This window comes from Rhododendron vialii, chromosome 1a (genome assembly GCF_030253575.1).
Source record: "Rhododendron vialii isolate Sample 1 chromosome 1a, ASM3025357v1".
Classification (NCBI taxonomy): Eukaryota; Viridiplantae; Streptophyta; class Magnoliopsida; order Ericales; family Ericaceae; genus Rhododendron; species Rhododendron vialii.
This window is the reverse complement of record NC_080557.1, coordinates 19,465,683-19,490,869: the sequence shown is the minus strand read 5'-3', so window position 1 is coordinate 19,490,869 and position 25,187 is coordinate 19,465,683. Positions and strand designations below refer to the sequence as shown.

General features: G+C 37.0%; 4 protein-coding genes across 4 annotated transcripts; 3 read left to right on the top strand and 1 right to left on the bottom strand.

Moving 5' to 3' along the window:
- Nucleotides 1-3,264: 3,264 nt before the first annotated feature.
- Nucleotides 3,265-5,778, top strand: LOC131318882 (putative invertase inhibitor). Its single transcript, XM_058348909.1, has 2 exons — nucleotides 3,265-3,615; nucleotides 5,083-5,778. Exons 1-2 carry the CDS (start codon nucleotides 3,347-3,349, stop codon nucleotides 5,399-5,401), a joined length of 588 nt encoding a protein of 195 aa, XP_058204892.1. The 5' UTR covers nucleotides 3,265-3,346; the 3' UTR covers nucleotides 5,402-5,778.
- A 2,129-nt stretch (nucleotides 5,779-7,907) lies between these two features.
- Nucleotides 7,908-8,744, top strand: LOC131318872 (putative invertase inhibitor). The gene has a single exon (XM_058348900.1). It carries the CDS (start codon nucleotides 8,014-8,016, stop codon nucleotides 8,575-8,577), a length of 564 nt encoding a protein of 187 aa, XP_058204883.1. The 5' UTR covers nucleotides 7,908-8,013; the 3' UTR covers nucleotides 8,578-8,744.
- Nucleotides 8,745-10,589: 1,845 nt separating this feature from the next.
- Nucleotides 10,590-11,123, top strand: LOC131329193 (putative invertase inhibitor). Its single transcript, XM_058362271.1, has one exon. It carries the CDS (start codon nucleotides 10,590-10,592, stop codon nucleotides 11,121-11,123), a length of 534 nt encoding a protein of 177 aa, XP_058218254.1.
- A 5,373-nt stretch (nucleotides 11,124-16,496) lies between these two features.
- Nucleotides 16,497-21,128, bottom strand: LOC131318867 (acyl carrier protein 1, mitochondrial). Its single transcript, XM_058348886.1, has 2 exons — nucleotides 20,807-21,128; nucleotides 16,497-16,921 (listed from the first exon to the last, which is right to left on the bottom strand). The coding sequence occupies exons 1-2, from the start codon at nucleotides 21,005-21,007 to the stop codon at nucleotides 16,745-16,747; spliced, it is 378 nt and encodes a 125-aa protein (XP_058204869.1). The 5' UTR covers nucleotides 21,008-21,128; the 3' UTR covers nucleotides 16,497-16,744.
- Nucleotides 21,129-25,187: the final 4,059 nt, after the last annotated feature.

Here is a 25,187-nt window from a genome sequence, read left to right as displayed (position 1 = left end):
GGAACCTGCCTCTAATTTTCTATAAAGGTAAATAGATGACGAAATTCACAACTGCATGTTTTGTGGTGTTTGGTCATTCGAAGTCATTAATTACACGTGTAATTAATAATGTGATATATCACTTTTGACATTAATTTTCGTTCTATTGTCATACTCCCTCCGTCCCATTTTCTTTGGTCTTTTTCGATATTCGTATCATTTTTCAAACCATTATATCTTTCAATTTATAATATTTATTATAATTTTGAAAACTTTGTATTATAAATCTAATCGAGAACTATCAAATAAGATCCATATTGCATATTTTTGGAGATTTATATTAGAAGATATAAGAGTTTGAAGAACAACACGAATATCAAAAAAGTCTAAAGAAAATGGGACGTAACTTAATTGTGAGAGTGAAATAAGTGAAGTTGTAATTTGACTACTTTCTCACAGAGACTATGTGCAATTTTTAATGTGCTCACAACAAATTTGATCTCCATATCTTAGAAATTAAAAATATACTTTTATATATTTCTAGCGATCGCGACATATGAGAATTTAATACTATCAAGTCAAAACATTTAACTAGTTTAATACTGGGCTTTATTCTGACTTTAATTAAGTTTTTTTGGAGTATAATTTTGCTTACCCTCGGCAAGGGTATGTTTATTATGTATCTCGCTTCAATGATCATAACCGTTCATTTTGACAAGATTCATTTGTTGGGAGACCATGCAAAACTTTAGTTCAATTGAACATCGGTAAATGCTTCGTCTAGTAGCTTATATTTATTCTTTAAAATTCTTGACTAAAAAAGAAAAACATTGAATCAAGCGCTTTGATGCCGGTCAAAGTCCTTGAAGTCATTCAAGAAGTCATGATTGTGTCGATCGAAAAGTTTTTTTTTAAGTTTCTAAATGTTTTTTAAGTTTCAAGAGTCAAACATATATTTCAATTAGTCTATGGTCAAGTATTTTTTAATTTGTTTCTTGAAAATGTAAGTGTTTTTTCCTATTCTTGGAGGGTTGTTCCAAAGCCTATATATTCCTTTGCTATGAATGAAATCCTTAGCTGTGTGTTTATAGTAAAATAATTCTTTTGGCTAGTAAGAAGTTTATCTTCTTATTTACTCTTATCTCTTAGGTGGATTCTTTAGAGTAGCGAGTATATCCAGCTCTGTATCCCTTGTTAGACACCTCGGGTGATGATTAGCTGTATCCCTGGCGTTCTATCTCGGAGAAACTTTTTGGTATACCCAGTATACCACAAACTTGGTATCCCTTCTTCACAAAAAATGTGACACTTGGCAAATTGTAATTTACAAGGACTTCACCTGTGATTATACCTTCTCAATTCATATTGGCGCTAAAACAAAGGCGCTGCTATTCGCAGCCCTCTATTTACTCCCATAGCCCGTTAAATTTTTTTAATTATACTCGACAGTTAGTTACCGAAATTGAGATATATTTTCAGCATCCAATTACCGAAATATAATATTTTTTTCAATAAATGTTTACCGAAAATGCATGTTCGGCAGTTGTTTACCGAAAGTTGAACATATTTTCGACATGTAGTTACCGAAATATAATCTTGTTTTCAACAGCAATTTACCGAAATGTTATTTATGATTTTCAACAACCATTTACCGAAATGTTGTGGGCTACGGGAGAAAATAAAGGGCTGCGAATAGCGGCGCCCTAAAACAATTGTCCTTTTCCCGCACAAATGCTAAAAGCTAAAACCCCCCTCCCCCAAATTACTCCTTTGCTAGCCGACTGCAGTTTCTCCTTTGCTTTCTTCTCATCTAATTGTTTTACATTTCCATATCCACTTCAAAAAGGGATCTTTATTTCTTCTTCACATTCGAAGTTTAATTCTCCGCATTTCAGGTTTACGAGATTGCTAGTTGAGGAAGATACAATACCGTAGTTGAGTCAAGAATCAGTGCTAATGGGTGTGGAAATGCTACCACCACAGAAATTAAACAAGCAAGATATCTAGGGAATGCCTCTTTTTTTTTGGCAACAAATGATATAGTGGTTGTAGTTTTTGTTTTATTTTTGGCTATTGTAGTTTTTTTTTAATCTTTGTGCTTTCACTGGAAATTTTATTACTATTAAATTTTACTACGGACCTTTTAATTTTTGGAATGGTTTAAATCCTCATAATTTATACTTTACCTTTAAATTAAAATTTAAAAAATAAACCCTTGAAACGTGTTGTTACCTATTGATAAAATAAGGATCATTTTTTATTTGGAGCTGGAAATATAAAAAAAATTGGATGAGAAGAAAGCAAAGAGGTTAGCAGGGATAGCAGAGGAGCAAGGGGAGGGGGTGTTTAGCTTTTTTGTGCAAAGAGGCATTTGTGCGAGAAAAAAACCCAATATGAATTGAGGAGGAATAATTACACTTGAAGTCATTATAAATTACAGTTTGTCAAGTGTCACATTTTTTGTGAAGAGGTGATACCAAATTTGTAGTATACCAGGTATACCAAAATACCCCTTTTTACCCCGTTTTATCCTTTTATTGTTTTCTTTTCATCCTTCCAACTACCTGCCGTCACGTTTATTGATACTAGTTGAACTCAAACTTTTTATTGGCTAAAATATATGATTTTGTTTATCTGAGACTCAAAATGAGCATACCCTTGCTATGGTGAACAAAATTGCTCTAATAGAAAGTGTAATCTAGCCTAGACTCCCCAAGTTATAAAAGAAAAAGTTAACAAGGGAAACTTATTCTCCATGTTATATAACCACAACTTATTTGATTGTAAAAACACTAAATTTGGAAGGAGCAAGTCTACACTTCCCGATCGGAATCCCGACGTCCCGCCGGGAACGCTTCGGCCATCGGACGGCCGATCCGAGCCGTCCAAAAATTCTAAAAAAAAAAAACCGAGTGGGCCTTGCGAGAATAAACGGCGTCCGACATGTGTAAGTGGCCGATCCAAGCACTCCATTTTTGTGTTTGGATCGGCCATAAATGAAGTGTTTGGATCAGCCAAAAATGGAGTACTTGGATCGGCCACTTATACACGTCGGATGCCATTTATTCTTGCTTAGGCCCACTCGGTTTTTTTTTTTTAGAATTTTTGGACGGCTCGGAATCGGCCGTCTGATGACCGGAGCGTGCCCGGCGGGGCGGCGGGATTCCGATCGGGATTTCCCGATCGGAAACTGTAGACTTTCTGATTTGGAATGATGCTTCCAAATAAAGACATCCAATGTCACGTGGATAAATTGTTTCTCCACGGAATCCAAACACTCCCCATTCCCCTTTTACTACATATAAAAACCGCATCCCCTTAGGGAAGAAACAAGAATAATGCCATAACCCAACAACAACAACATCAAATGAGGATCATCATCTCCATGCATCTCTCTCTCCTCTTCCTCTTCTCTCTCTCTCTCCTCTTCTTGTTCACATGCTCCCGTGGTGGCATAGCAACAGCCCAAAACCTCATATACGAAACCTGCAAAACATGCTCACGATTTGACCCAAACGTCAACTTTGGTTTCTGCACTTCTTCCCTCCAGGCAGCCCCCGCCAGCCGCTGCGCTGCCCTCGTTGGTCTCGGAAAGATCTCTATCCGACTGGTCTATTACAACGTGACAGACACCAGGTGCGCTCGCTCTGTTTGATACTTTTTTTCATTTTCCATTTCGTTTTGCGGTGTAGAAACGATGAGACTTTGATAACTCTCACCTTTTTTTGCTCTTGTTTCCGTTAGTTTGTGAAAATATGTCATAAACTCGATACCGGTGATCGGAGATGTAAATTTTTTAAAATTTCGCACAACATATCACACATACCAACCTTACATAACCGCCCATTTTGGCCGTAATTTTGACCGTATCAGTCATCACAGACGATACCATGTATACGTATCAGCGGATACCAATATTGTATTGTTTCACGGATATTTCAAACCATGCATATGATATAACCACCCCTCACATTAAAAAATAAAAAGTCGGTCTTTTGCATTTTTAGGTGCTTTTCGGCTATTTTTCTACTTAATTTTTGTGACTCTCTTAGATCGTGCATGTTCGATATAGAGATTAAATTCCTTCCGCAGACAGCGGAAACTATGAATTTTTCACCATCATCATTTTGAACCCCACGATGCGTTAATTGTCGATCTAAACCGTTCATCTGGTTACTTCACCGGATATCGATAGGTTTATCAAAATCTAAATTTTGATTTATAACATTCCTTTACTACTTCATTATATCTTCTCGTTTTTTATGGTTTAATCTAGAGACTTATTGTTACATCATTGCACATTCTTTTGTCTTGTTTAGTGGCCCCTTGCCTTACAAAGACAAATACGGTTTTAGGATAATAACTTGTCATTCGGTGTGGCACTTAGTTGTTCGGCTAAATAAGTCACTTAGTTTATTTTTTTATCTTTATTCAAATTTTTTTGCATTTGTTAGTTTTTTTGTCAATTTTTTTGGGGGTTATTGATTATTCATGACAAGAGGAATTCAAAAAGTAAAAAATTATGATCGAAATCCAATTTTTTATAATAAAGAAGAAAAAATTGGCTTATTTTTTTCTTTATTCAAAAAAATTAGGTTTCGATCGTAATTTTTTATTTTTTAGATTCCTCTCATCATGACGAAGCAATAATCTCCAAAAAATTGACGAAAAACTAACAAATGCGAATTTTTTTTAAATAAGGACAAAAAAATAAGCCATTCGGCTTATTTAGCCGAACAACCATCGATCCAAATGTACAACTTGATAATTTAAACAAATAATGTAATGATTGCGATTTTAAAAAAATATTAACTGTTTGGATCATGATAATAGTATCTCAATATGCCTCTCAAAATGTAACAACTCCATCGAACAGAGCCACTCTCGAGTCCAAATACCAACTCTGCTCTTGGAGCCAAGTACTAACCTACGATTTGGGTCTTGGGTGGGTAGATGATAGTTCTTAACTTTGCTTAGGCTTTGATGCCATCATTCCTTATCTTTTTATAATCATTGTAACAGTTTCAAGGATTAATAAAAAACCAATTTGCCGTTAAAAAAAAAAAACCTCTAAGGTTTAGTGGGTTTTTGGTGGTCCACCAGGTGCCAAGTCAAACAGCTATTGAAGAAGAAGAAGTTGGACCCATTTGTGAAGGAATGCTTGCAAGACTGCTTGGGTCTTTATAACGGTGCAATATCTTCATCAAAGCAGGCAATGAAACAATACAATTCCAAGGATTATGTGGATGCCAACATCCATTTGACCTCTGTAATGGATGCTGCTTCCACTTGTGAAGATGGTTTCATGGAGAAGGAAGGTGTGGTTTCTCCATTGTCAAAGGGAAACAATGATACTTTCCATTTATCTGCGTTGGCTCTTTCCATTGTGCACCTGATTGGGAGCGGCTCTCGCGGCTCTTGATTCTTTCTACTAGTAGTCGCTACTCTGTCCCCTTTTGTTTGTCTCTGTTTAAAAAAAGATAGTACATTTTTTGGAAGGGAAATATATTCTTAAATTTCGTAATTTTTTGTGCCATTGTAAAAGATCGAATTGGACTTTTTTAATGGGTGCAAAAAAAAAAAAAATTAAGTATCCACAGAAATATTACCGTACTTATTTTTTCTGAGAAAACGCAAGTTCTAGAGAATGGGACAAACAAAAGGGGGTTGAGAGACTACTTACTCTTTGAGGAAGATGATTTTTATTTAAGCATTTTTAAAAGATCACACCGATGTATTTCTGCGATAGATTCTTATTTTTTCGATTATTATTTGTGTACGGGAGATCGATGGTGTTCAGGGTTTTGCTCCGATTTTAAACTACTCAATCTCACGTATGTCCAGAGGCTAAGCCTTTAAGATAAACTGATCAATTTAGAGGTAAGTTGCCCTGTGGTAATTAGTCTCAGTATCAAGGAAACATTGCTTGCTAATGATTGTAGCTTAATTGTGACATTTCAATGAAAGAGTGACTTATAATTGATCTTTTGTCTGAGGCTTTGTTTCCAAACCAAGTGTTGATCGACAACTCTAGATAATGTCGAATTCTAGTGCTAGGTACGTAGTCTTGATTCAGAAGTGAACTCTTAGAGGTAGTTATGGTCTCAACGTTTGCGATTCCCATACTTCCAACGCAATGCGCATCAAAAACGTCACGAACACGAACGGATGTGCATAGATTCAGACACATGTATGTTTGAAACTGTGTGTTTGATCTCCACATGTACCGTGTGGAACCCACGTGCACGGGACAATTTCAGACACATCTGCTAGTGCTCAGGGACAGAACCAGGAATTTCACTACGCAGGGGCGACCGTGCATGCGAGAAAAAAATATAAATACACATGCATAATCACGTAAATACATTAAAACTCAAAATAATATAAATACATAAATCGGTTTAACTAATGAGATCATTCTTGATGTATGTGTCTTATTTTTCTTTATTGTTCATCTTTTTTTTTCATTCATCATAACTGGACGAATTTGGTACATGGACTTTCATGTTACTTGATTTTACCAGTCAAAAAACAAAGAATTAGAAGAAGTCTAGAACAACAATTGGGAAAAGACATACCTTCAACTTAAATTTCACCAAAATTGCTTAGGGTTTCCTTTATCTCTATTTTCTCAAAATTGCCTTTGAAGTTTTAACGATTGGGAATGTTTGTGCCAAAAGAGAGTGTGAGAGAGAGAGAGAGAGAGAGGGGATTTGATGTGCCATTGAGATTTTAGGGCAAAAAGAAATAAAACTATAAAACACTAAACCTATCTAATGAAAGGTGAAAGTTTATTACTTGAATATTCACAATATTAACCCTATAGTTTTATTTTTTGTTATATTTTAGCTATTAGCTTTTAGTAATTAATGTTGGTATCCTCGTAGTTCAAAAGATACAATTATATTTTTTTTTCAAAATTCTACACAGAGGCAAGCCTATATGCTTTCATAGGAATTTTTTTTTTTTTTTTACATATAATAGTAATGTTTCTTTTTTTCCCTTATAGGGGCGACCGCCCCTACTGGCCTCTCCCTTGCTTCATCCCTAAGTGATAGCTACCGGATTCTTTCGCATCTATATGCGTCCATAGCAGTTACTAAACGCATAGAATATGCCCATACATGATTGCTCTTGTCGTGTCTGACAACATCTTTTCGATAACGGTTTCAAAATTATGGCTTCTCAAGGAATTCGCCAACTTATTTGCCAACGCTTATGCTTCTCTTTTTAGGCCGAGAATAACTTTAAAAAGTATCTTAAAAATCACTCTCTCTATCCCGTTTTGTTTATTCGGCGTTCTATTTTGGAAGTCACGAATTCTAAATAACAAGGTCCCATTTTGTTTATTCGGCATTCTATTTTGGAAGTCACGAATTCTAAATAACAAGGGTAATGTCGAAAATCTCGTCAAACGTATTTTTATGCGCAAATTGTGAATAACAACCTTTGCTTTACGCCGTAAAAACTAGAATGAAATTAAACTGTTGATTACGGCTATTTACTAGGTTACTTTATGATTGGTACTAATTCAGTAGCTCTAGCATATTATCCGGATCTATTTCTGTTCAATTTCAGTTCAATTTGGTTCCAAATACAGCTCCACGGGCAACAAAAGTTCAAAAAAAGAAAAAGAAAAACTACGTGATAAGTCTGGATCGGTTCGGGTACTCACCAATTACGGTAAAGTTGCCATCCCCTACTGTTGGAGTGCGCTTAACCCATCCAGACAGGTGACGAGATAGTAGAGTGATCATTTTCTTTTTCTTTTCTGTCCAAATCACCCAATCCTTAACAAACTGTCGATCTCTCACATCCCAATCAAATTTTGAAGATATTACATGTGCTAGCACCCGTTCGCGAACAATGAAACACATCACAAAGTCGATTTGGACATCAACCAGACAGCCTTCAAAACATTACTCCTTTCGTTCGATAAGACTTTGTTTCAGACTCACTATAACAACCCATTCTCCCCACGACTATAAACTTTCATTCTGACACAACACAACACCACACCAGCACCCTGGAAAAATGAGGTTCTCTTTCTTCTCTCTCTTCCCCATCTCGCTCTTTCTACTCTTGTTCCCATTGACCTTCCATGGTGCAACAGGCAACAAACTCATCCGCGACACCTGCAAACTTATATCACAAGACACTTCAAACGTGAAGTACGACTTCTGTAAAACGTCCCTTCAAGCAGCTTGGGAGAGGTACTATTACCCGAATCTTGAAGCACTTGGTTCTGTATCACTCACACTCGTAAAAAACAGTGTTACGGACACAAGTAGCTATATCGTCGAATATCAGATTAAAGCATGGAAGAACAATAGTTCACAGCCGCATGTCAGGACACGCTTGCAGGACTGCTTCAAACTTCACTCGGATGCAATTGATGAGCTGGAGAAGGCAGTGAAGAGTTACAAGTCTCAGAAGTACACAGAAGTAAGAGAAGAAGCAACTGCAGCCCTTGCTTTTCTTACTACTTGTGAAGAACGGTTCAAGAACAGAGGTCTAGTTTCACCACTAACAAAAAGATACAACAAGGCAGTTCAGTTGACTGCAATAGCACTTCACATCTTGAGCATGCACCATTGATGGAGAAGCAGTAACCTGCCTAGTAATAAATAAATGGTCAAGAGTCTTAGTTGCTTGTCTTTCTCACTTTCTCTGCGGGTGAAATAAATCATGATAACGCAAATAGTATATATCAAAATGAAGACACGACAAAATAACGCAAAGGATATAAATCCAAACAAAGCAGAATACAGGCAATACAATATAACAGAGTGCAGCCAAGCTAGTTGATTCAAAATTTCGGCTATAAATAGACTTGAAACTGTCCCTTGTGAGTTAGCTGAAATAAATGAGTATCATTATCGACTACTAAAAACCAAAATAGTTATAAGCTGACATCTCAGTACACATTTTAAGAGAAAAGTACATGCCTAGGCACTTGCTCATCCAAACACTCGTATCATGTATGCCTTCATCGAAAAAGAAAGAGATAGAACTGTCTTTAAGTGGTAAGACCATTCTCAAACAAAAAAAAAGTGGTAAGACGTAATCCAGTATAAACATAAGCATTGCTATTCTGGAATAACATAAATAAACAAATTTGAAGGATAAACCTGGCATCACTATCAGAGTCCAGAACAAGATGCGATAATTCATTCATCAAACTATGGATTTTATCCATACCCCGCAAGATGCAATTCCTTTTTTTGTAATAAATTGTATGAAGATCTGCCATTATGGGACCTATGGGTTACTGTTCAGTGTGAAAGAAGTGTTGCAGCGTTTTGAAAGGTTTGAACTTTGAACCCAATTCGAACATCTCCTAGAGAGCTGCATAGACTTCTAGGGCTTGATATTAGCTGGGAAATTCAAAACCTTTCATCTAGAAAGATTTTTACCAAATTGGACAATTTCCGATCGAACATTCACTACTAATCGGTTGTTATGCTCCAAGCCAAGAAAACAAATTTGAGCAAATAAAGATAGGACTCAGCTTTCATTGCCACAAATTCTGCGGAGAAAAGATCATTCCAGCTATCTAGAGGAAGTAATTCATGTTAATTCCCAAATGGATTCAAGGTAGGAACAATGAAACTTTGCGCTGAACTACTACGTGCCAAATGTGCTCAAAAATTAAAGGGGGAGAGGAGGTAGAGAACCATTTTCCACAGTTTAAATGAACCAGTATCCACTGTTCAAATGAGCTTGGAAACATTTCATTCCAAAGGGCATAATTAAAAGGGGGCATTTCCAGTCAAGGCAGATTATTCGAACTATCAGAACCTCTCTCTCTCTCTCTCTCTCTCTCTCTCTCTCACGGTTTTCAAAAAGTACTCTTACCAGCATTGTAATGGCCCAATTGAGGAGTTCAAGCTAGAGATTTCAGATAAAGCAGAAGATGATATCACCTCTTATTTATTCTATCAATTGGTATATCTATAACCATCCAATGGCTAGTTAGTAACTCAGTTTTCATGCCATCTCCGTTTGACTCACTATCTAAGCTATCTAATCTGAACTTCCTACCAAATGGACAGCAGGGGCTGTAATTCTAGTAAGACTCCCTATGGAAGAAGTGACGTCACTAGGTTCTCAGGATCTAATGCCAAATACAAAGGGGAGTGATTTTCACACTCCCTTTGTTGATATCCACAATCCTCTTTTTCTTTCTCTCTGTTTTTTTTTTTTTTTTTTAGTGTTGAAAGTGTATGAATTTTTCCACTAAAAGACAAAAAAAGGAGTGTGGATATAAAGAAGGGAGAGTGGAAATCATTTCCCAATACAAATATGTAATCACGACTAATTTGTTTCTAAAACTATTTTAAGGGGGAGCCTTGTGCACTTTATATCCACCAGAAAAACAATGGCCATCAGATTTTGCATGTGCCGGAACCACCAAATATTAGCAAACAATGAAACATATCACACAGTCGATTGAGACAGCAGCCAGAAAGCCTTCAAAACATTCATTCCTACCTTCATCCACTAACAACTTTGTTTCAGACTCACTATGACAACCCATTTTCCCCACGACTATAAACTGTCATTCTGATATGATACAACAGAATACCCCACACCACACAACAAGAAAAATGAGGTCTTTATTCTCTCTTTTCCCCCTCTTCTTCTTCCTGTTCACCTTCCATGGTGCAACAGGCAACAAGCTAATCCGAAACACCTGCAAACTAATATCAAAGGACACTCCAAAAGTGAAGTATGCGTTCTGTAAGACTTCACTTGAAGCAGCTTGGGACGAGGACTACTACCCTAGTCTCGCAACCATGGGGTCCGTGACACTTGAGCTCATTATGAAGAACGTGACCAACACAAAGAGCTACATTGAAGATTTGAAGGATGATACTTCAGAGCCAGACCTCAATGCATGCTTGAGTGACTGTTTGGAACTTTACTCCAATACCATCAGTGACCTAGAAGAGGTGGTGGATGACTACAAGTCCCGGAAGTACCAGGAGGCTAGTGAAGGAACAAATGCAGTACTCACTTCTCTTACCACTTGTGAAGACAGGTTCAAGGACAGAGGCCTGGCTTCTCCGCTAATGGAAAGAAACAATGACGCATTTCAGTTGTCTACAATAGCAGTTAACATTCTGAAAATGCTTAGCTAAAGATAGTACAAAGCATAAGAGCTTAACTAAAGATCTTGTTCAAGATACCTGAAGACCTCAAGAATACTATTTTGTCTCTCTTTCTCTGTAAGTGGAGTAGATATAGATAATGCAAGAGGAAAAACAATAAACAAAAAAAGACAGGTATATAATATTGGACTTTGCCCTATATAATATCCAGAACCAAAATAGTTGATGTCATCAAAATTTCCCCATAATCATAAACAATTGCTACGCAATCAAATCATCGTTAGATGGCATCTCAGTTTCTTCTATCAAATCACAGATAACTACTAATCACAATTTATTGATGGAGGAATAGATATATCATCAATTACCCATAAACTGCTAGTAAACCAAGAAACTGAAGCTTTCTTCTCATTCAAAATATCGTATGCTTCAAAAAAAAAAAAAAATCAAGGCAATGACTAACAAAGTCGATCTCCAAGTGGTAAGAAGCAATATAGTATAAGTACAAGAATAGGTCTTATGGAAAATCAAAAAGGAACAGTGGGAAAAATAAACGATCCATCCCCCAAATCATCAATTGAGCCACCCCTATAAGAGGTCTGCCTTCATTTTGAATAAGGGTGTTTGGTAATGTAAGCTAGTGGAGGCCGTATTATAGTCTTATATTTGAACCACTTGCATATCCAAGACACTTGTCTAACGAAATCGGAACAGAGAAACTATTGCAACTGGTAAAGTAATTTGACCGATACAGGCCAGGTACACTCAAAACCTTTCACCTTTGAAGCAAATTGTACCAAATTGGACAATATTGAAACCAGAGAACAAACAGTTGCTATGCTGCAAACTAGATGGGAATTTGAGCAACTATCTACTCTTGTGGAGGGTGTATTCAAGTAAATTGCACAAGATGAATTCAAAGGGGAACCAGAAAACGCAACAAGTGCTCCAAAATCAAGGAGAGGCACGAGGCAGGGAGCCAATATCCACAATCAAAATCAGGAAGAAAAATTTTCATTTCAAAAGCATAACCACTAAATGATACATCATGAATGAAGAGGATATCTTTTTTTCCTTTAACTAAAATAACAAAATGTTGCCTAACTAATTGCATTCAGAGAGAATAAAATTAATCACACAGTCAAGATCAAGTCAAATTTCACGAAACCTAAAAGTTTTACTTAAGAATCCCAATAATCATTCCCTACATGAATACATGAACACCACCACAAATGACAAAGTCTGTGGCACACTGGCACGGATATATGAAACAGAAAGCCATGTTGGAGCAGTGTTAAATATCAAGGAAAATTACAGTGGGTCGAGAATAGTTCGTTTGGCATACGAAGCAAAGAGAATATTTGAACAATTTTTAGGCGTTCATATACAATATATGCCTTCACAGAATATCACTGAAGAAGATAACTTCGATGAACTAGTAAGAAGCAATCTAGCATAATTATAAGCATTGGTAGAATAAAAACAGCTAAGGTTTCTCCCTCTTCCAGCTGGTGCCCAAAGGATTCTCCATTCCCTGTTGAAATATTTTCAGCTGCATATGCATGTAAAAATTGCACTTGGAAAGCCACATCTCTGAAGGTTCAATAAAACATCAGCACAAACACAGGGTATGTTGAACGATTTGTCGTGATAATGTTGGTTACAAAGTGATACGAATGCACATCTTGTGGTAATTGGTAAAAGCATGTGCTGAAAGTTTTCTTTCAGCAGACCTCCAATTCTTTCAGAAATTAGGAGAGAAAAGAAAACCATAGGTGACCTAAGTTCGAAGAGAGAAGAAACGAACTAAAACGAGAATGCAATCCATCCCTCTTGTTGGGTAACTTACTTTCAAACAAAAGAGGATAAAGAGAATAGGAGACAACGGTACCATTTCTTTCATCTTTTTTGTAAAAGAAAACACACACACACACACACACACACACAAAAGAATACAAAAAGTACTTATTACATAACCCCTAAAATCAAATAAAATGTCTCTCGACACTCAACCCACCTCCTTCCCAAACCACTGTTGGCTGCCGCCACTCCAACCCCATCCCTGTGCCCCAACCTCCAGCTCCTTCCCATGTTCGGTGTTGCCTCCAGCTCTCCCCGCCCTCTGGACAGTCCCAACCCTTGCCCCATCATGGCAACACCCACATCTTCCGCCCCCGTTCCTTCCTCCCCTTGAAAAACCCAATTCCCACCTCTTTGATTTGCCACTCCCCCACTTACATCTCCCTTTCTTTCATCTTCGGTTATTGGAACAGGAGACTGGGTCAGGAAAAGTTCTTTCTTTTACCTCTTCTCTCCTAATCTCCGAACACAAAGTGAAATATTAACCTAACACAACCCTAAACAATTCTATGTATACTCTTCAACTACTCTTTCTCTTAGGAGTTCCTACCATAGCAATGCTGTTTAAATAAAGATAATGATCTTGTATATTAAGTCAGGTTGGTACCAAGCTAGTTTCAGTTCATCTCCACTCCAGCCATACCCCCAAAACCAAGATGGTCAATGAATCACTGATATCTGTTGAGTCACAAAATGATCAAATACCCATCGTATATCTGAATACCATCAAGATATGCACCAACCCAATAAGAGGTCCTAATTACAGTCCTGGTATGGAATGATGACATGGTTAGAACTTAGAATCTCAGAAATCATTCTCTTCACAAAAGTGGAGAGAGAGAGAGAGAGAGAGAGAGAGAGAGAGAGAGAGAGAGAGAGAGAGTATCTAGCTCTCCATAACTCAGCACTCGGTACTACTTTTTATCAACCCAATAAGCAACAAGTGCTATTTTACATGTGCCAGTACCACTACATGTTAGCAACAAATTAAACATGTCAGATAATCCATTGAAACATTAACAATAAGGTCTTCAAATCACTCGTGCTTTTCATTCAAGAAGTTTGTTCACCTCTCTGTGACAACCCATTTGCCCACAACTATATATTGCCATTCTTATTAGCACAAAATGTCATACCCAACAAGAATATGAAACATTTCCTCTCTCTCTCTCTCTCTCTCTCTCTCTCTCTCTCTCTCTCTCTCTCTCTCTCTCTCTCTCTCTCCCTCCTGTTGGCCTTCAATTTTGCAACAGCAACAAAGTCATCCGTGACACCTGCAAATTAATATCCCGAGACACTTCAGCTGTGAATTATAAGTTCTGCAAAACGTCCCTTCAAGCAGCATGGGACGAGAACTACTACCCTAGTATCCAATGTCACTCGGCCTTATTATGAAGAATGCAACTGACACAAGGAGCTCTATCATCAAAGCTATGAAGAACAATAGTTCAGGGCCATACTTCAATACATGCTTGAATGACTGTTTGGAGACGTACTCCGAGACAAAAAGTGACCTAGAAAAGGCAGTTGATGATTACAAGTCTCAGAAGTACTAGGAAGTTACTGCAGTTGCCTCTTATATTTCAAGTTGTGAAGATGGGTCGAAGGACATAGGTCTGGTTTGATGCACTTCAGTTGTCTGGAAATGCACTCTACATTCTGAGTGTGCTTTGGAAAAGGGAGTACTAAGCTAAGAGCTTAACTGAATTTCTAGTTAAAGATAGTAGAAAAAAGCTCTACATAAAAATTCAAGAATTTTAATTACTTGTGTTTCTTTCTCTGCGAGTGGATTAAATCAAATAAAACGAGTGGAATAGACTTTTTGGTAATGTTTTCAGTTTCCTGGTTTGTGTCTACTGTTTACTAAATGAAACAAGTTTTCCGTGATCTTCATACGAAAACAAAAACAAAAAAGACATGTTATGTACATCCAAGTGTTTCCAAAATTTGTTTTGAAAACAAATGAGGGGGTGGCCGGAAGAGACCGCCAGGGGCGAGGGGAGTCATCAGGTGCTCAACAGCTGCCTAAGTTATTGGCCGAAGGTTGGGGAGTCTCTAGATGGTAGCCAGCTACAAGATGTGGTGCCTAAAGGAGAAATGAAATGATACACTTCTTTTGCTCCATTATATGACTGCCTACAAGAGTTACAACTGTTTACAGTCTAAAATTTTTGGAAAGAAATAAACAGTAAGCAGTAAATGGTAAACACATAGATATCAATCAAATCGCTGATGACTGATCACAGATTAGAAGGAAGAATTGATGTACGACTAATCTGTTTCCCACATCCAGCCAGTAAAGCAAGAATTGAAACTTTCTCCTGATTCCAAACATATTGTATGCCTTCACGAATGTAGCTAATGAAGATGAAACTTGACTTCAAAATGTAAAAAACATTCTAGCACAATTTAAGCCCTTGTATTGCCGGAAAACATAAAGAAACAAAATAAGAAGGGCAAACCTAGTATCACTGTTGAAATCACCCCAATCATGATTTGAGCCATAACCTTTACGAGGCTCTATCTATTGTGTATAATGCTCAGTGACTAATTTTGACGTTAACAGGTAAATACTTGCAGAACTTTATTGAAAATATTTGAACCCGGGCCAAGCATCTCCAAGAAACTCGACTAATAAACTTGTGATACATAAGATGATGATAATTGTTTAAGTGCTTTGCCCTACATAGGGCAAAACATTGAAAAACCTTTTCGGAAAAAAACTTTTACAGCATTGGACAGACTTCCACAGGAGAATTCCCTACTTAACAATTGCTGTCAGCAAGTTAAAAATGAATTGAGCAACTAAAGAAAGTGAGTGAACTTTCATTTCCGAAACAGAGGCCATAGAGAAAGGTCAAACCCACATTCATAGCGTGTGTAATTCAGTCATAAGCATGACATCAATTAAAAGGGGACCATAAAACCATGCACTGTACTAGACGCTGAAACATATGCTCCAATATCAAAGAGACATGGGTACGGAACCAATATTTTCACAGTACAAATGAACATTCCCTTCCAACAAGCATGCACTACAAGTACGAAATATCCCAAATGAAGAAGGGATGTATTTTAGCGACAAATGCAAAACTTATTTTCCGCAAAAAAAAAATAATAATAATAACAGAACTCCATTAACAGAGAGTAACAGTTCGCTTCCAGAACATGTTGAATCTCAACAAACCGAGAAGTTCATACAAGAACCCTAAATAATAAAAAAGTCCATAGAAGAGAGATAAATATGACACCATAAAGCAATTCTGGAGCGATTCTAACAGTCAAGTATACAATTACAGTGGCCGCAGAGAGAGAGAGTTGAGCAACATTACGCATTTTGTCCAACCCATGTTGCCCGCTAACTTGATTTCCCCTTCTGCTTCTCATCAAGACAAGTAACACACATCTGCATAACCTCATCCAGAAACAAGGCCCTATCAGGACTAGATCCCATAGCTTAACCATGGAAAACAGAAATAGTTTGGTCCAAAATGGATCCTTCACATATCGGAAACTAAGTATAACATAACAAAAGAGTCAGAATGACATGTGAATAGAAACATCTCTTATCAAATCTTGTCATGCAGAAGCATAACCAACCACAAAAAGCAGTTCTACAAACTTAACTCTGATCAGAGAGAACTCCAATTATTGCCATCCCTTTACAGGGTTCAAAGTCACTACGAATACCCAAGAAGTCAAAGAGAGACAGGGCTTGAACAGTCCTGTTTTTAAAGATTTTAAAACTTACAGAAAGATGATAGATCCCAAATTATAGAAATTAGCAAACATTAACTAGCCATTGGATGGTTATGGATATACTCAATTGCAAGAGTACAGGAGTCAATCTTATCAGCTTCTTTGTCTGGAATCTCGAGCTTGAACTCCTCTTCTAGGGCCATTACAATTTCCACATTGTCTAAGCTATCCAATCCCAAATCCTTCTGAAAATGGACATCAGGGGCCACCTGCAGATAAATACAGAAGGAGCTGTAATTTCAATTTTACTATCAAGGTGGCTAATACCTTTCCCTATTGACCCGTTCTGGGTCATACCTACCATATTCACTAAATGCAGATTTAACAATATTACCATCAAGGTGGTGAATTCCACCAGTACATAACGTTTTTACAACTAGCAAGTATAATGCACAGTTAGTTTAGCTCCAGTTACATTTTGCGAAAAACTCGTGTTCCAGTACCGGATGCAATTTCAAAAGAAACAAACATTTGCATAAGCCAGTGCTTTCTGCAGTACAGAGTATGGAACCTTCTGCGACTATATTAGATTCCTATCTCATGAGATAATCAAAGAAGTTTGCTTTGTGGCACTTTATTGGAGAATGCCACTGATTTGATCTCCCCCCCCACACCCACACCCACACCCACACCCACCCACACACACAGACGGTATCAGAGACTTAATTCTCCATGGAATCCAAAGGGATTCCAACGGTGTGTTTCCCATGGCATTAAGTAACACCACGAACACAAATAATGCAAACACCACCCCATTAAGTAACACCACGAACACAAATAATGTAAATAAGATCTAATTTTTTTTACATGAAACCAATAATGCAAGAAAAAAACATAAGATAAGTATCAATTATGGAGCTATAACATTTATGGTAGCGTATCTGAGATGGCACACAAAATGTGTTGCTACCGGTACATATTGTGCGTACCAATAACAAAAAAGGTACCTTTGACGATACATTATTCACAACCTCAATTACGAATATAGCTGTAGTGATGGCAATGAGACTTGCCGATGATATTGTTACGTTTGATATGGGTTTTCTATCAAACCAAGAGGAAAGCTACACCACCACCATTTGGGGAAATCCATTTCAAAACAATTGAAACTACGAAAAGGAAAGAAGAAGATGAAACTCAATCATATAACGCACCCAAAACTCAATTCAAATGGTGAAACAAACCAACCAAGTATATTTTCAACCCCCTCAATTAATAACTCCAAAACATTCATCTTCAAAGTAAAAGGCATGGCTTCTTATCGTGAGCATAAATACCAAGGTAAAGTCAAATACATAGACGAAGTCTTGTAGAGAGAGGAATGTTTTTCTATTGAAAGGTTGGGGTTGAAAGCATGAAGAGTTGATTCATCTCAAGGACAATAGAACGGGGCAAAAAGAATAAAGAACATGATTTCCAAACAAAAATAAAGAACAGAAGGGGCCCAATGAATTCACCCCAATCCCAATCCCAACCCCACCCCAAAGTGGGTTTCTCACATCACAATGGTTTCGAATCATAAGATTGGAATCATGTTTGTAAGATTTTAGCAACTATGTCATAAACTGACTCCAAGAATTCCACTGCCAGAAATGTGGATTGGAACACAAACTTTCACGAGTTAAAGAGCAATCAAATCAGACTGTAGTAAATGCCAATGTAAATTACCAACAAAAAAAAAAAAAATTAAAAACCAACATGGCCTTCTAAATGTTTGAATGTCCAAATCCTATATAAGCTTATGGAACATAACTCCACAACTTTATTTAACTATTTAGATTAGAAACTAAAACAACTCTAGCATTGCTGCGTTCCAATATCGTTTATTAAAAGGTAAAGCATATCAATATCTACACAAGCCATTGAGCATCTCCAACCATACTTCACTTCATTTTGGTTCCTCCTATCTTCTTTCCAACCTTAGTTCAAAATAAACCAATTTTGATTATCCAAATCTAATAGTATAAAACACAGATACAACCACGGGACACGGACACCCCGGCATGTGATTTCTCCTAAAACTAGGACACAAACACGTTAGGGAAATGTTGAACATACAGTACCATATCTTAAAATACGACCAATGATTAGAATATCAAGGTATATTAAGTAACTGAATATTAAATTTTGAAGGGAAAATTAAGGTCTGTCAAGAAATGAACGAATTCTTGAACAGTAGAGATAGAAATGATGATTAGAGTACATGTGAAGAACCCTTTCACCTTCACACCACCCCACCAATAACATTCCACAACAGGTACAACTAGGTACAAGTCATAGCAACTAAATCAATAGCAACAAAATACCACGCATTCCCTTATTTTTAGCTCCAAATGAGTAACCAAGGTTGCATAATCAAATTTATCAATCATATCGGTAAAAATTCCATGTAAATCTCTAAATTTGGTAAAAATTTGGATCCAACTTTTTCTTTTTTTTTTTGATCAGTTTTGGATCCAAATTCGAAGCATAAGTTATTAGTTGGAGAGGCCTCAACAGTAGAGTAAGTCATTGCTGATGCCAATACCTAACCAATGTGGGACTTATATTACCTAACAATATATATCATACTTCTCTTGCAACAACTTTTGAGGTCTATCATCACATATACATATCAACTTTTTTGAGGTCCAAGTGTAATTTTTCTATCGGGTTTGTCATCGTGTGGAATGAACCCCGCTTTGATATCATTTAAAAAATTTAGATCCAACACAAAATCTTAGATTATTAGGTGGAGAAGTTCCAATTACGGTAAGTGATAATTATCTTTTCCATACTCGACTGATTAGAGAGACTTATATAATTAAAAGTTAAAACCGATAGTGCAAACTAACTCGATAGCATTTGCATTGCAAATAACCTAAACTATATTTTGTGGCTGTGACCCGTAGATTCCTAATGCGATAGTTTGGTTATGTGATACATATCCGAGTTCATCATATGCAATGCTCAATTTTTGAATGCTTGATCCAAGTTCTTCATTTTTGCTTGAATCCTTGATCTGTTCTGTTATCCTACAAACACTATTTTTTATATTGTAGTTGTAGATACTAGATAATATATGTATACATATGTACATGTATATGCATTTGCATATCTCTATGAGTGAGAGGAAGGAGACAAGGGTATTAAGGTCATTTGCAAGTTCTGTTAACTGATAATCAAATGTAAGACAGCGAAACCGCACATGGGCCAAAGCACAAGGTGTCAAAGTGAATTGTGCCAACTTTAAACCTTGTTTGTTAACGGGAGTCTAGTGTTTTTTTAAAAATTAAACCCTACTTAAAATGATAATTTGAAATTAGTTAAGAGAATCTAGTGCGATTTTTGCTTTTGGAACCTTAAAATAAGCATAACCATCCTTGTTATTTTCTTGCGTCCTCCCTCTGTCCACATTCTTCTCTCTCTAAAACCAAATACAAATCCACCTTGTTTTCAGGATTTGAAAAAATGCCTTGGGTTGATTTTAGTTGATCGTAGAACTATTTTTATTCGATATTGATGAATGATTAACCTTAGAACATATGTGCCAAGCAAAAATATATTTAAATAAAGCCAAGCAAAAAACACTTAGAACATGTGTACTTTTCTTTCGGCATTATGAACAATTAGCCATAGAACATGTGTGTTCTCTTGGTGTTAAGGATTTTAATGGTTGGTTTCTTCTAATTTTGCCACCCCGAATTCAAAATCCTTATTCCGACCTTGCCCACCACAAAACCCTGATCTAAATACAGCCTTAAAATTGTTAGTTTACCATAAAGCAAAAACATGTGAAGTAATCAGAAAAGTTGCAATGTGTTGTAGTTTACATCTCAATCCTTCATTTATCGGTTTCCCGTTTTCCTACATTTTCTCGGGAACCAAACGAAATTACTGATGAAGACGGAAACAAAAGAAATTATAGACGAGGCCAAACGATTATAGGACACTTTCCCTACACATCCTACGATTCATTGAAGATAATGAAGTAAAACCAAGGCATTCATTTCAATTCTCAGTTTTTTGTTTTCGTACATTTTGTCAGCAACCAAACAGGAGTAAATCGAGTGAGGAAAATGAAAGAGGAAGCGTTGAATGACTGAGTGACCGACCTTGGAAGGGTCGACTTTGGGGAAGCTCTTGACGACGTCGAGGACCCTGTGGATGACTTCTTCTTTAGTGATATGATCGTCGTGGGACGACATCGATCGTACGTTGTTGAAGAGGTTCCATTTCGACCCATTTAGGGTTAGGGTTTCAGTAACAGGCACTCGGATGTGGCGAAGCATCGCTGATCTCAAAGCCGACGCCATCTCTCTCTCTCTCTCTCTCTCTCTCTGGGTAACTGAGGAGTGAGGAGGACGGGTTGGGTATTTGACGAAGGGGAAACTGCGTTTCAGCGGTATAAGGGGCAAACAATTGCGCACTCATGGTGAGGTTTCTCGAAATTGCTCCTTGCATGGTAAGGAAAAAGAAATTGCATATACACAAACTGAAACTTGAAAAGACGCATATACCCTCAATTTCTATTCTGCGGTAATTGAAAAATGAAACCCTAAATAAGGGCCCGATTGGATAGGAGATAATAATTTGAGGTGACTCATCGTGAGATTTTTTCGAAATTGCTCTTTGCATGATAAGGAAAAAATAAATTGCTTATACACGAACTAAAACTTGAAAAGTCGCATATACCCTCGATTTCTATTCTACGGTAATTGAAAAATGAAATCCTAAATAAGAACCCAAATGGATACGGGATAAGAATTTGGGGTATTATTTATGAAGTGAGATAAGATAGTAAAAGGTATTATTTAAGAATGATTGACCCATATTGATGTGATTTTTACGGAAGAATGATTAAAAAGGAGTTGGTTTGAATAAGGTATTAGATATGGGGATAAATTAGTACTTGATTGAGATAGAGGATAAATTGGGTTGAAATGCTATTAGCAAAGAAAGAAACAAATAAGACAACAAAGTCTAACGTGGAAAGTTGACAGGCAAAAATAATGGGCTCCACTTCAACTGGTGAAAATTCAAAATTTGGGGATTTCAAAATTTGAGATTCCAAAATCTCAAGCCCTTCTCGTCCCCCTTCTCTCACTCTTCTCTCTTCCCCGCCCAAACAATCTCTCTCTAAATCCGACCCACCACCACCGACGCACAACCACCACCAACGGACGACCACCATCAACAGATGACCATTGCTGACAATCATTCTCACTTGGCTTTGATCCATGAATAGGAGCACTTTCAACCTCTCGCCTCGCTTGTAGAGACCCGGATTTTTAGAAAATGATTTAAGGGTTTTATGAATGCTAAAATATGGAATAAATGAGAAATTTGTGAGCTTATTTGGTTTGGGGCTTAAATGATAGGATTGTTATTCGGTTATTTGAGGGAGTGTGAGCGTAATTGGTTTGGGTGCTAGTATAAAAGGGGTGTGTGTGTGGATGAGGACCACACAACACAACCTCATCTATATATCTCTCTCTCTCTCTCTCTCTCTCTCTCTCTCTCTCCAAATTCAAAATGAAACCATTTTGGTTAGTTGGCTTGCTTTAGTGTAGCAACCCACCTTTTATTACAAATAAACTTCAAAATACATTATATTTATACACTTCTAGGCCCATTCTCTCAATATACAAATCTACATTACCAAAAGTAAATAAAAGTTTACAAATTTCATGACCTCAATGGTCTTACAAACCAAAATATACGAGTATCCAATTAAGCCCTCAAAAAAGAATTAGAACATATCCAATAATTCTTAAGCCTTCGGATCTGTCACGCCCTCAATTTTCAACATAATTAAATAATATATTTCAATAAAAGAGTTTCGTATATCATATATGCTACCCAAAAGAGTTTCCCACCTGTTTAATTTACAAACAAGTCCTCAAGTTTAGATAATTACAACTTTAGCACACCGGCCTCAAAATGAGATTAAGTACAAGTACAGACGAGCTAATAGCTACAAACGATTTAGTCAAAAGAATTTCTAGATTAATTAGTTACAAAGCCATCTTTGACTAAAAGTAAGTCTATTACAAGATGAGTAAGTAACTAAATCAAATTAGCTTCCAAAATCTTCGTATCCAAGCACACCATTGCATGTAATCTATTGCCCGGCGTTAAGACCTGAAAAGAAAGATTTTGTTAAGCTACACTAGCCCAGTAGGAAAATCTTTACCAATCTTACATGCAAATGTGATGATAAGGGCAAGAGAAGGAAAACAAGAGGATATAGCTCAACGACGAAATACAATCGACTCAAGGATGTGCCAAACGTTCAAGGCGATCATTCTAAGATATGTTATAATCACATTATGCCATAAGGTTCACAATACTCAAGCAAGTAACAACTTTGACATTACTCACTATCCCATATCTCGACCATCGGCATTTCCACCCCTTGCGTTGCCGTATTATACCACGAGAGTCACCGTATTACCACCCCTAGCGTTATGGTGTACACCAACATCTAAGGTCACTGTATTACCACCCATTGCGCTACGAGACCATCTAAGTCTTCGTATTACCACCCTTTGCGTTACGAGACTTTCTAAATTGACCACCGATCCAAACAACTATTTCCTCACTCAACATACAAGTTAAAGCTTTCTCAGAACCTCATTCATTCATGAAATATATCACGACATGCCAACAATATCACAAATATACCACAAACGTTCACAAGTAATCATTCATTCGCAAGTTGCATCTTATTAACATTTTAACCAAGTAAACTATTATTCATTCCTTACTAACGAAAGGCCAACAAGTCAAAAATAACATCCACTTATCATAGGAAGTCATAATGACAAAACAATAATCATAGGAGTAGCCAATGGATGTTGGGTGACTGACACACTCCCACTCTAACAGTCATAACTTTTTGTGTACTTAGAGTCTTTAGGTGATTTTGGTGGCAATGAAAAGATAACTTCAAGACCTTCGAATCGATATAAAATTTGCATGAATCCAACATCGGACGAAAAAGTTATAGTCATTTGAAGTTGGGCTGAAACTCAAAAGACGAGCATAAATTCCAGAGAAGGGAGGGATCGATTCCCCCATCACCAGGGATCGAGCCCTGGGCTTGCTGGACCAGAAATGAAAAGGGGGATCGATCCCCCAAGTTCAGGGATCGATCTCTAGGCGATTTTGGGCGATTTTCTGTAGATTTCGACAGCTTTCGAAATGAACAAAGGGAGACAATCAAAGCTTGATTCTTGCACCAAACCAACATATAAACACATAAAAGAGGTAAAGAAGTCCCTACCTCGCGACGAACACCAAGATCTACGAGATTTGAGCGAGCCCTAACCTCTTTGAACTTCAAATCTTCGATTCAAGCCTTACTCGATGAAACCCAAGGATTATTTAAGCTTAGGAACGAGATTGCAAGGCTGGAGGGAGGTTGATTCTTAGAGTTCTTGAGTGATTGAGTGAGGTTTTTGAGTGAGAAGGGGAGAGAGAGATAGTTCGGCTGATAGAGAGAGGGAGAGATCGGATGGGAGAGAGATGGGAGGATGAAAATGATCCTTTACACACACACTCATCCCTTATATACTCTTATATCTTTAAACTACACACACACTCCCTCAAGTCTCACTTCTTTCACTTAGATCCTCAAATCAAACAATCACCAATTAAACCATATTCTCCCAATTAGTCATTTAAATAACATTTCAATAATTAAAGAAAATACGAGTCTCTACAGGATCTACCTCTGAACCATAAAAATTTGGGTTAACAACAACATGAGCCACAGCTCGTGTAGAAAATACGCTAAACGTATAGTTATGAACATGCGAAGTTTGATATACAAAAATATATTTTTCTCTTATATACTGGTATTGAAAAGTTTTTCTTTGTTTCTTTTCCTTCTAATGTTCACAATTAGATTGTAAAACCACCAAATCACAGTCAAGTTCAAAACAATGCTATTAAACCATAACTCAAATAAAATCCTGAAGAATGGAAATTAATTATAAAAATCGACACGGAAAATAATAAAGCCCATAAAAGAATAGCCAACCAAATCGAATATCAAACTTGCTTAACACGAAGACATTAATATGTTTGAGTTGCTCAACGATACAATTAACCAACCAACAATCGTACTAGACGTCTCTAGCACATGCACTTTACGGGCTACTAAACTGAAGAACAAAGCAAACTACCCCGCGTGGGATTATGGACTTTCACCGACGGTGTCAATTGACCCGAATTCCCCAGTGACCCAACTCAAAATCACGAAACTATCATATTCCAAAATATCTCAAACACTTGGCCTTATAGCCCAAATCAACTACAATCAACCAAAATTTCGTAAATAACTCACCCAAATTCATTAAAGTAAACCAATATAGAATATTCAATCTAGTATCCACAAAAGAACATTAACTATGTACATATATTCAACAAATATCCAAAGCCATATATCAAGAAATTATTTCCACCAACCTTTTTTTTTCTTGGTATGGA